At 43.7% G+C, this 12,368-nt stretch overlaps 2 protein-coding genes across 3 annotated transcripts in view; one reads left to right on the forward strand and one right to left on the reverse strand.

Annotated features, from left to right (window-relative positions):
• The window catches only part of LOC132139432 (dmX-like protein 1), a 244,292-nt gene that overhangs the window by 169,959 nt on the left and 61,965 nt on the right, over window positions 1-12,368 (reverse strand). The gene's annotated exons all lie outside the window — the stretch shown is intronic.
• The window catches only part of LOC132139430 (transmembrane emp24 domain-containing protein 7-like), a 39,568-nt gene continuing 37,967 nt past the window's right edge, over window positions 10,768-12,368 (forward strand). Inside the window, exon 1 of one of the 2 annotated variants that reach the window (XM_059547779.1) lies at window positions 10,768-10,832. In XM_059547779.1, coding sequence (XP_059403762.1) covers window positions 10,796-10,832 — 37 coding nt within the window. In that variant the 5' untranslated portion in view covers window positions 10,768-10,795. The remainder of the gene's footprint in view (window positions 10,833-12,368) is intronic. The other variant, XM_059547778.1, reaches the window with a different exon arrangement.

Consider the following 12,368-nt stretch of genomic DNA (forward strand, 5'->3'; position numbering starts at 1 on the left):
AGAGAACTCGTTTCATCTTCACACACTCCTGTCACACATTACACTCAACTCAAACTGAAATCATTGCAAAGATTATTAAACTGAAATAAAGTATTCAAATAACCAAGTTTAACTTGCTGTACTAAAATCAATAAAACTAAACCAATAACAAATGTATTTTTATAAAAAAAAACCAGAACATTATCCAGATTTTATGGAGCTTAAAGTGCAAAACTTCAAATACACATAAAACACCTGTAATAAAATCCAAATTGAATTTATTATTATTTTTTTTACAGTGCATATTCCAAAAAATAAATAAATATGAGAAAAGAATAAAATTAACATGAAAAGAAGAAAATATTAAATCCAAATATGATCAAAACGAGTTAAATCAGATGATGGTGTGATTGTTGATCTGAAGATAAGAAGTGTGTATGCTGTGGATTCCTCCGCTGCGTGACTGACGTGATCTCATCAACTCGTTTCTCCACGTTTCTGAACTAACAGACTTCTGGAAGCTTCTGAGAGTCGTGTTGGAGCACGTCTGCCTGAGTCTTCATTCACACTGATCATCTTTCCATGCTGATGGCCAATGAACACGGCTGCAAACGAGGGAAGCTAGAGGCTTTCAGTGAGAAACAAGAGCAGATTGCTATAATCACTACAGGACTCATTTCTCATTTTTTCAAAACTCTTCACAGTTCTCTTAACCAAATCTTGATACAGCAGTGAATTTCACATTCAAACTACACTAAAACTACCGAAACACTTCATACAGTCTCAAATCAAACGCTAGCAAACTTCCTCACGACCTAAAAACTCAAACAACAGCATTATACAATGTTTGCTTTCGTAAAATTACTTACTAAACAAGAATGAGACTTTCTACTGTTTATAATTCACTACAGTAAATGTTCATAGTCCATGTTTACATTACAGCACAACGTTTTCTCCTTTTGCAGATGATAATGAAACTGAAAGACTGACACCTGTTTAGGGACTTTTTTGTTACATTCAGAATATGTGGCATTATTGTATAAAGGTAGCAAATGTCTGTAATATTAATTTCTGTGAGATGGTTTCGAGCTTACGGTTAATCCGTTTTGTACAGAGTTGGTTGTAACTTGTGTAGGTTTTGTGTCTGAGTGAGATGTTTTCATTTCATGATAAATGATGCAGTTTATCCACATTGATGTCCTAAGAACTTCGCTTTGTGAAGAGTTTTGAAAATGTGTCCAAAGTATTGAGAAATGTGTGCTTTGATTGTAAAACACTGTAATACTGTAACTCAAACTGAAGAGAAACAGCTGCACTAAATAATGATGCATATGTTTTCATTACTTTAAATCCTCAATATTTTACCAATTTCTACTGTAAGTTATATGAGATTCAGCTGAACTGGGCAGTTAGCGTAGGTGCAGATGTTTTACAGTGTGTTATCATTGTTTACGCTATCCTTCACTTCCGTTAGCGTCTGAAGGTTCGATTCAGTCTGATTCTGTTGTTTGCAGTAGAGTTCTTTCTCAGCATGTTCTTTTCTCTCCACATGTGAGTTGCGTAACACATAACAAGCTCCTGTTGGCCCGCTGCTTTAATTATGTGCCAACAAAATCAATACAGCAGGAACCTTGAGCCCCTGAGAACAGGAATTCAGTCACGTATCTCCATGCATTACCCCGAGAACGACGACGAGCCTCTTGTGAGTGTGGTCAGGACTCGAGGGGATTCTGGGATTCAGACCAAACCGTGTTTGACTGAGTTCATGTGTTTCATAACCTCAGTCACCCATCAATGTTTTCAGCCCTTCCATCACTATCATATCTGTGACAACAGCTATAAAACATTACGACTGCATTTATCTGCTTTTATCGTCCGTTGTCTTTTCCTCAGGACACACATCACAGACGCAGAAACTGTAACATGGGTAGAAGATGTATGAATAACTTCACATAGGAATAACTCATCAGGATCAGCAGATAACAGAATATATAATGCTTTCAGTGTCTTTATCTGTTCATATCTGCAGGAAGAATAAACATTCACACTGTTTGTGTGTTAAATCATCCGCCGCTGTGTGTGTGTGTGTGTGAGAGAGAGAGAGAGAGAGAGAGAGAGACTATATGTGTGTGTGTGTGTGTGTGTGTGTGTGTGTGTGTAAGAGAGAGAGAGAGAGAGAGAGAGAGAGAGAGAGACTATATGTGTGTGTGTGTGTGTGTGTGTGTGTGTGTGTGAAAAATTATCTGTATGAAGAATTTCAGCATAAAAACTGCACTTATGACTTGCTTCTTGCATCAGATCAAGGCTGCATCTCATTGCTAGTTTTACTTGATCTTAGTGCTGCGTTCGACACCATAGATCATGACATACTCATAGATTGATTACAAAACTATACAGGTATTCAAGGGCAGGCTCTAAGATGGTTTAGATCCTACCTGTCCGATCGCTACCATTTTGTTTATTTAAATGGGGAGTCATCTCATTTATCATCAGTAAAATATGGAGTGCCACAAGGATCCGTCCTAGGTCCCCTTCTATTTTCAATATACATGTTGCCCCTTGGTAATATTATTAGAAAATACTTCTGTGTGTTATATTAGACAGCAGCTTGTCTTTTCAAAATCATATTTCCCATGTTACAAATACTGCATTCTTCCATCTTAGAAACATTGCCAAGCTACGAAACATGTTATCTGTTTCTGATGCAGAAAAGCTAGTTCATGCATTCATGACCTCTAGACTGGACTATTGTAATGCACTTCTAGGTGCTTCGTCAATAAACAAGCTACAGGTCGTCCAAAATGCAGCAGCTAGAGTCCTTACCAGGTCAAGAAAATATTATCATATTACCCCAATTTTACAGTCTCTGCACTGGCTACCTATTAAGTTCCGTATCAGTTACAAATTATCATTACTTACCTATAAGGCCCTAAATCGTTTAGCTCCTGCGTACCTAACTAGCCTTCTACCACGCTACAATCCATCACGCACCCTAAGGTCACAAAACACTGGACTTTTGGTAGTTCCTAGGATAGCAAAGTCCACTAAAGGAGGTAGAGCTTTTTCACATGTGGCTCCCAAACTCTGGAATAGCCTTCCTGATAATGTTCGGGGTTCAGACACACTCTCTCTGTATAAATATAGACTAAAAATGCATCTCTTTCGCCAAGCATTCAAATAATGCATCTCTTAATCTTGGCCTGACATTATATATCTGATCTAATGCACATTCTTATTCTTTAGCTTGGGTTAAACTAATTAATTTTACTCTGTTGGATCAGCAGCTATGCTAATGATGTCTCTGTTTGTTTCTCTGTTTCTGCTGGATCTTCATCCCGTGGTAACTAGGATTTACACAAGCTCCAGTCTGGATCCAGAACACCTGAGAAGAGATGATGCTGACCCTCAGAGGACCCCAGATGATGCTGACCCTGAATCAACAACAGAACTAACAAATATTGCTACATGTGTGACTGCATCATATAATAATTGCTGTTAATCTTCTGGTTGATTATGTCTTTAATTGATTTTTCTGTACATTCCTGTCATATGCACATACACTGACAGTCACCAAATTAAATTTTCTTTAAAGTGCTTTGCAATGTTTCATATCGTAAAAAGCGCTATAAAAATAAAATTGAATTGAACTGAATTGAGTGTGTGTGTGTGTTACATGCTAGCCAGAACAGATTATTTTACTGAAAATGGTCTGGAGATTAAGGAAACAAAATGGAGGTACAGAACGTGATATGGGTTTATAGCAGCATGCGTGTTTCTCATCTTCTGAACATGTTGAACAATGATGACTGAGACGTTAGGGAGTTGTTCCTCACTGTTCCTGGACCTCAGGAGACGCAGGGGGTCATTAGCCTGGCTGGTTTTGGTGTGTGGTCAGACTGGCCGGACCTGCATGACCTCTGTGTAAGAGCAGGAGTATCACTCGAGTGGGCTCGGTGTCTCTCGATCACTCAGCGAACACATTGCTATTTTCACAGTAAAAGCCAGATTACAAGTTCTTCTGGACTCAACCTTTCTACCTGGTTTCCTACAGCTCATGTTCCTCACTGTCTGCATCACACTTCAGAACAGATCACAGAAACACTGCCACACATCCTGAACATCTGTCATGTTTGTAGAGAATGTAGACAGCACACCACGACAGAATAGTGGAAGACCTATCAAACCCTTTATACCATCTTATGGGAAGTCGTGGCCTAATGGTTAGAGAGTCGGACTCGCAATCGAAGGGTTGTGAGTTTGAGTCTCGGGCTGGCTGGAATTTGTTGGTGGGGGGAGTGCATGTACAGTTCTCTCTCCACCCTCAACACCTTCAGCAAGGCACCGAACCCCCAACTGCTCCCCGGGCGCCGGGTGTGTGTGTTCACTGCTCCGGGTGTGTGTTCACAGTGTGTGTGTGTGTTCACTGCTCCGGGTGTGTGTTCACAGTGTGTGTGTGTGTTCACTGCTCCGGGTGTGTGTTCACAGTGTGTGTATGTGTTCACTGCTCCAGGTGTGTGTTCACAGTGTGTGTGTGTGTTCACTGCTCCAGGTGTGTGTTCACAGTGTGTGTGTGTGTGTTCACTGCTCCAGGTGTGTGTTCACAGTGTGTGTATGTGTTCACTGCTCCAGGTGTGTGTTCACAGTGTGTGTGTGTGTTCACTGCTCCAGGTGTGTGTTCACAGTGTGTGTATGTGTTCACTGCTCCAGGTGTGTGTTCACAGTGTGTGTGTGTGTTCACTGCTCCAGGTGTGTGTTCACAGTGTGTGTATGTGTTCACTGCTCCAGGTGTGTGTTCACAGTGTGTGTATGTGTTCACTGCTCCAGGTGTGTGTTCACGGTGTGTGTATGTGTTCACTGCTCCAGGTGTGTGTTCACAGTGTGTGTGTGTGTGTGTTCACTGCTCCGGGTGTGTGTTCACAGTGTGTGTATGTGTTCACTGCTCCAGGTGTGTGTTCACAGTGTGTGTGTGTGTGTTCACTGCTCCGGGTGTGTGTTCACAGTGTGTGTATGTGTTCACTGCTCCAGGTGTGTGTTCACAGTGTGTGTGTGTGTTCACTGCTCCAGGTGTGTGTTCACAGTGTGTGTATGTGTTCACTGCTCCAGGTGTGTGTTCACAGTGTGTGTGTGTGTTCACTGCTCCAGGTGTGTGTTCACAGTGTGTGTGTGTGTTCACTGCTCCGGGTGTGTGTTCACAGTGTGTGTGTGTGTGTGTGTGTTCACTGCTCCGGGTGTGTGTTCACAGTGTGTGTGTGTGTTCACTGCTCCGGGTGTGTGTTCACAGTGTGTGTGTGTGTTCACTGCTCCAGTTGTGTGTTCACAGTGTGTGTGTGTGTGTTCACTGCTCCAGGTGTGTGTTCACAGTGTGTGTGTGTGTTCACTGCTCCAGGTGTGTGTTCACAGTGTGTGTATGTGTTCACTGCTCCAGGTGTGTGTTCACAGTGTGTGTATGTGTTCACTGCTCCAGGTGTGTGTTCACAGTGTGTGTGTGTGTTCACTGCTCCAGGTGTGTGTTCACAGTGTGTGTGTGTGTTCACTGCTCCGGGTGTGTGTTCACAGTGTGTGTGTGTGTGTGTGTGTGTTCACTGCTCCGGGTGTGTGTTCACAGTGTGTGTGTGTGTTCACTGCTCCGGGTGTGTGTTCACAGTGTGTGTGTGTGTTCACTGCTCCAGGTGTGTGTTCAAAGTGTGTGTGTGTGTTCACTGCTCTGGGTGTGTGTTCACGGTGTGTGTGTGTGTGTGTTCACTGCTCCGGGTGTGTGTTCACAGTGTGTGTGTGTGTTCACTGCTCCGGGTGTGTGTTCACAGTGTGTGTGTGTGTTCACTGCTCCAGGTGTGTGTTCACAGTGTGTGTGTGTGTGTTCACTGCTCCGGGTGTGTGTTCACAGTGTGTGTTCACTGCTCAAGGTGTGTGTTCACAGTGTGTGTGTGTGTTCACTGCTCCGGGTGTGTGTTCACAGTGTGTGTGTGTGTGTGTTCACTGCTCCGGGTGTGTGTTCACGGTGTGTGTGTGTGTTCACTGCTCCGGGTGTGTGTTCACAGTGTGTGTGTGTGTGTGTGTGTTCACTGCTCCGGGTGTGTGTTCACAGTGTGTGTGTGTGTTCACTGCTCCAGGTGTGTGTTCACAGTGTGTGTGTGTGTTCACTGCTCCGGGTGTGTGTTCACAGTGTGTGTGTGTGTGTGTGTGTGTGTGTGTGTGTGTGTGTTCACTGCTCCGGGTGTGTGTTCACAGTGTGTGTGTGTGTTCACTGCTCCAGGTGTGTGTTCACAGTGTGTGTGTGTGTTCACTGCTCCAGGTGTGTGTTCACAGTGTGTGTGTGTGTTCACTGCTCCGGGTGTGTGTTCACAGTGTGTGTGTGTGTGTGTGTTCACTGCTCCAGGTGTGTGTTCACAGTGTGTGTGTGTGTTCACTGCTCCAGGTGTGTGTTCACAGTGTGTGTGTGTGTGTGTTCACTGCTCCAGGTGTGTGTTCACAGTGTGTGTGTGTGTGTGTGTTCACTGCTCCAGGTGTGTGTTCACAGTGTGTGTGTGTGTGTGTGTGTTCACAGTGTGTGTGTGTGTTCACTGCTCCAGGTGTGTGTTCACAGCTCCAGGTGTGTGTTCACAGTGTGTGTGTGTGTGTGTGTTCACTGCTCCGGGTGTGTGTTCACAGTGTGTGTGTGTGTTCACTGCTCCGGGTGTGTGTTCACAGTGTGTGTGTGTGTTCACTGCTCCGGGTGTGTGTTCACAGTGTGTGTGTGTGTTCACTGCTCCGGGTGTGTGTTCACGGTGTATGTGTGTGTTCACTGCTCCGGGTGTGTGTTCACAGTGTGTGTGTGTGTTCACTGCTCCGGGTGTGTGTTCACAGTGTGTGTGTGTGTTCACTGCTCCAGGTGTGTGTTCACAGTGTGTGGGTGTGTTCACTGCTCCGGGTGTGTGTTCACAGTGTGTGTGTGTGTGTGTGTGTGTTCACTGCTCCGGGTGTGTGTTCACGGTGTGTGTGTGTGTGTTCACTGCTCCGGGTGTGTGTTCACAGTGTGTGTGTGTGTTCACTGCTCCGGGTGTGTGTTCACAGTGTGTGTGTGTGTTCACTGCTCCAGGTGTGTGTTCACAGTGTGTGTGTGTGTGTGTGTGTGTTCACTGCTCCGGGTGTGTGTTCACAGTGTGTGTGTGTGTGTGTGTGTGTTCACTGCTCCGGGTGTGTGTTCACAGTGTGTGTGTGTGTGTGTGTTCACTGCTCCAGATGTGTGTTCACAGTGTGTGTGTGTGTGTGTGTGTGTTCACTGCTCTGGGTGTGTGTTCACAGTGTGTGTGTGTGTGTGTTCACTGCTCCAGGTGTGTGTTCACAGTGTGTGTGTTCACTGCTCCAGGTGTGTGTTCACAGTGTGTGTGTGTGTTCACTGCTCCGGGTGTGTGTTCACAGTGTGTGTGTGTGTTCACTGCTCCAGGTGTGTGTTCACAGTGTGTGTGTGTGTTCACTGCTCCAGGTGTGTGTTCACAGTGTGTGTGTGTGTGTGTTCACTGCTCCAGGTGTGTGTTCACAGTGTGTGTGTGTGTGTTCACTGCTCCAGGTGTGTGTTCACAGTGTGTGTGTGTGTGTGTGTTCACTGCTCCAGGTGTGTGTTCACAGTGTGTGTGTGTGTGTGTGTTCACTGCTCCAGGTGTGTGTTCACAGTGTGTGTGTGTGTGTTCACTGCTCCAGGTGTGTGTTCACAGTGTGTGTGTGTGTTCACTGCTCCAGGTGTGTGTTCACAGTGTGTGTGTGTGTGTGTGTGTTCACTGCTCCGGGTGTGTGTTCACAGTGTGTGTGTTTGTGTGTTCACTGCTCCAGGTCTGTGTTCACAGAGTGTGTGTGTGTGTTCACTGCTCCGGGTGTGTGTTCACAGTGTGTGTGTGTGTGTGTGTTCACTGCTCCGCGTGTGTGTTCACAGTGTGTGTGTGTGTTCACTGCTCCGGGTGTGTTCACAGTGTGTGTGTGTGTTCACTGCTCCGGGTGTGTGTTCACAGTGTGTGTGTGTGTGTTCACTGCTCCAGGTGTGTGTTCACAGTGTGTGTGTGTGTGTGTGTGTTCACTGCTCCGGGTGTGTGTTCACAGTGTGTGTGTGTGTTCACTGCTCCGGGTGTGTTCACAGTGTGTGTGTGTGTTCACTGCTCCAGGTGTGTGTTCACAGTGTGTGTGTGTGTGTGTGTTCACTGCTCCAGGTCTGTGTTCACAGTGTGTGTGTGTGTGTTCACTGCTCCAGGTGTGTGTTCACAGTGTGTGTGTGTGTGTGTGTTCACTGCTCCGGGTGTGTGTTCACAGTGTGTGTGTGTGTGTGTGTTCACTGCTCCGGGTGTGTTCACAGTGTGTGTGTGTGTTCACTGCTCCGGGTGTGTGTTCACAGTGTGTGTGTGTGTGTGTTCACTGCTCCAGGTGTGTGTTCACAGTGTGTGTGTGTTCACTGCTCCGGGTGTGTGTTCACAGTGTGTGTGTGTGTTCACTACTCCAGGTGTGTGTTCACAGTGTGTGTGTGTGTGTTTACTGCTCCAGGTGTGTGTTCACAGTGTGTGTGTGTGTGTTCACTGCTCCGGGTGTGTGTTCACAGTGTGTGTGTGTGTTCACTGCTCCGGGTGTGTGTTCACAGTGTGTGTGTGTGTTCACTGCTGTGTGTGTGTGTTCACTGCTCCAGGTGTGTGTTCACAGTGTGTGTGTGTTCACTGCTCTGTGTGTGTGTGCACTGCTGTGTGTGTGTGTGTGTTCACTGCTCCAGGTGTGTGTTCACAGTGTGTGTGTGTTCACTGCTCTGTGTGTGTGTGCACTGCTGTGTGTGTGCACCTTGGATGGGTTAAAAGCAGAGCACGAATTCTGAATATGGGTCACCATACTTGGCCGTATGTCACTTCACTATTTTTTCACTTCACTTCACTTTAGAAAGAATATAGAAGTAAGGCGTAAGGATCCTCACACACACACACACACACACATCGTAAAGATCAGTGTTGGGGGTAAAGCATTATAAGTTATGTAATCAGATAGCTTGTTTCTAGTATATCTGAGTTGTGTGTAAACTCTGTCTGATATGTGAGAAACAGTCTCATTAACGAGACGGCTGATTTCACTCAAACAGAAACCAGAAGGATTTCAGTCGTCAGTCACAGCTCCAAAAACCACAAAACAAAGATGGGATCTTGAAGGACACTGAGCAGATGAGAGATCAGGAATAAAGCTGAACAGCAGGAGTCATCAATAAACCTTCATGTCATCAACAGATCTGACTCTAGACCAGTCTTTCTGGATCTCTGATCATATCATTAGCACACAAACAACACAGAGCAGGATGGGAAGAGTGTGTGAAATGGCTACAGATGGGCATGAGGGGTTTTATTGTTTATTCATGGAAAGGATAATAGTTTTTATGATAGTGTAAATGTGTCCCATTAACCCAGAAACTGTGTGAGTGTCCAGAGGAAATGGAAAAGCCTTTTTTTAATAGTTTTCTATTAGCAGTGAGTGTTCGGTGTGCTGTTTGTAGGAGCTCTGAGCGCCTGAAGTTGAAAAGAAATCAACTCTGAGCAGCTGACGTCATTTGCCTTTTTCCCCCATTGTTCAGTCAAATGAATGGAGAGTCTGACCTTCTGTTGCGATGAAGGGAGTTTGTCAGCTAAAAGTCCCTTCAAGGAAAGTCTGAATGACCAGGGAACATTGCTGAACTCACAGTTAAATTATATTTATCAAATCAGCAACAAAAACTGAAGTGACCTCTCCCATTACTTCTGTTGCTTTAGCTCTAATAATGTTTAAAAACAGGTGTTTTCTAGTTTGATCCAGCTACATGTGCAGAGATTGGCAAGTATTTGACGACACCGGTCTCCTTTACGGCTGTTTCAATGGTAAGCACATGGTTACAGACACAGAACAGAGACAGAACCGGGTCAAAGGCCGCAGGACTCCAGATGTGAGGTGGATGTGCTTTGCATTATGATTGATAATAAACAGTTCTCGTCACGTGGTGCTAAATATTTAATAAAACACTTTTCTCATGTTTATTTTGTACCTTACATAACCGATGTAAATACATTACATATTCTTATACATGTATGAATTGTTATTCTAAGCATTATAGGACATTATTTTTTTTTTTATAAATTACTAAGGGTTTTCCACCATTCAAATGTTAAAGCACACGCAGTCACGTGGCTAGTAATTAAAGAACAATAGATCAATTGTTATGGAAAAGATCAGCCGCTTGGTAAAAGAAAAAGTTGCAAAATGTGTTATGCTAGATGAAATCTTTCCTCATCATGCCGCGGTTATGTGCTGCTCTTATATGTAATAACAGGGTTGGATGTGGTTGTTCATGTTTTGCTTTCCTAAAAAACGTCCTCGTGGAGAATGTTGGTGTTTTCTGCAGTCAGATGATGTGCTGTGATTCAGATACAGGCTCAAACGCCACATCATCATCATCATCATCATCATCATCATCACAGTATACAGCTGTGAAGTGCTGCTCTCTGCTGGTCTTTGTGATTAAACTTCTGGTTTAGCATAAATTACACTGCTATATTTAAACAAAGTACTTTTTTCAATAGAACAGATGTATTCTTACACATTTTTACTTTCAGAAAATATCTTTAAATGTATAGACGACGATAGTTGATGGCTGTTAGGTTTGTTTTATTTAGTGAAATTGCCGAACAAAATTAGCAATTTTATACAATATTTTTATAAAAAAAAAATAATAAAAAAAATAAATAAATAAAACAAAACAACACAAGTACAAAATTGCAAAACAAAATAAAATCTTATACTTTAACTACGGGACACATGGTGACGTTGTGACGTAGTTACGCACGCACGTGCAATGTCACCCGTCAATCAACTTCCGGTTCGGTTTCGAGGTAAGCCGCTCTCATCACTACCCATCGTTATTTGCTGTAAAGTTGATGATTTAGAGCAGCAGGATGATGTGTCTTGTCGTATTTGCGCTCACGGATGTGTTTGAACAAGCTGAGCTCGAGCTCGCGTCCGCCGCGCGCGCCTAACCGCGGCTTGATGAGCCGATCGACTTCCGGGTTCATGAATGACAATCTGCTGCAGATGAAGAATAATATCTGATCATATCTGAACACTTGATTCTGACGAACTGTCGAGCTGCTGCTTCTGACAGGAACCACACACACACACACACACACACACACACACACACACACACACACACACACACACACACACACACTCACTCTCTCTCTCTCTCTCTCTCTCTCTCTCTCTCTCTCTCTCTCTCTCTCTCTCTCTCTCTCTCTGAGCTGAATGTTATTTTCCTTCAGGAGACTCATAGTAATCAAAGCAATGAGTTCGAGTGGAGGCGGTGGTGGGAAGGTGAACATGCTCTCAGTCATGGGACTAATTTAAGTGCAGGGGTGGCTGTGCTTTTTTCCCCTGCTCTTAAAGCCAACATTTTAATGAAACATGAGTTAGAACCTGGAAGGCTGCTAATTGTAAGGGCAGAAATAAGTAGTTTTTGCTTTTTGTTTGTGAACATTTATGCCCCTAATACTGGCCCTGATAGAATTAAACTCTTTATTAAGCTGAAACAGTATTTAAGGCAAAACCAGAATGACAATTTTATTGTTTTGGGTGGGGATTGGAATTGCACAGTGGACTTTACACTTGATAGAAATGGGGAGGAGCCGCATTCACAGTCAGCACGCTGTTTAGCCAGTGTGATTGGGAACCTGAATTTCTTAGACGTATGGAGAGAGCACAATCTTTTAACAGGACAGTACACTTGGGTGAAAGTCAGCGCTGGTCTGATTTCTGCTGCACGGTTGGATCGTTTTTATGTATCTGGAAATATGAGAAATAGAGTTAGAAATACAATTATTGTCCCCATATCATTCTCTGATCACAAACTTATCACAGTTGATTGTGTCTTGGACATAAGACCTCACAAAAGTTATTATTGGCATTTCAATATAAAACTTTTAGAAGATAAACTTTTTATTGAGAAATTTAATTTTTTTTGTGAAAGTTGGAAAGTGGAAAAGGCCCGTTTTGATAGCATAATTCAGTGGTGGGAAGTGGGGAAAGCACACATAAAATTGTTTTGTCAGCAATATTCTTCTTATTCCACTTTGTGTTTAAAGAAGACATTGGAGCAACTGGAACAAGAAATGATTGCTATTGAGAGAAATATGACTGGAAACAATGTTGTTGGTTTACAAGAAAAGTGGACTGAAAAGAAACTTTCCTTAAGTTCGATTTTAAATGAAAAAGTAAAGGGTGCACTTACAGTATAAGGAGCAGGTTTTTAACAGTGAGAGATATGGATGCTCCTACTTTTTTTTTCTTTAATTTGGAACGCAAAGCTGCTCAGGATAAGCAGATGTACAGCCTGAAGGACAGTGTTGGGCGTATCACTTCTGATCCGGTGG

This window comes from Carassius carassius, unplaced genomic scaffold, assembly GCF_963082965.1.
Source record: "Carassius carassius unplaced genomic scaffold, fCarCar2.1 SCAFFOLD_70, whole genome shotgun sequence".
NCBI lineage: Eukaryota > Metazoa > Chordata > Actinopteri > Cypriniformes > Cyprinidae > Carassius > Carassius carassius.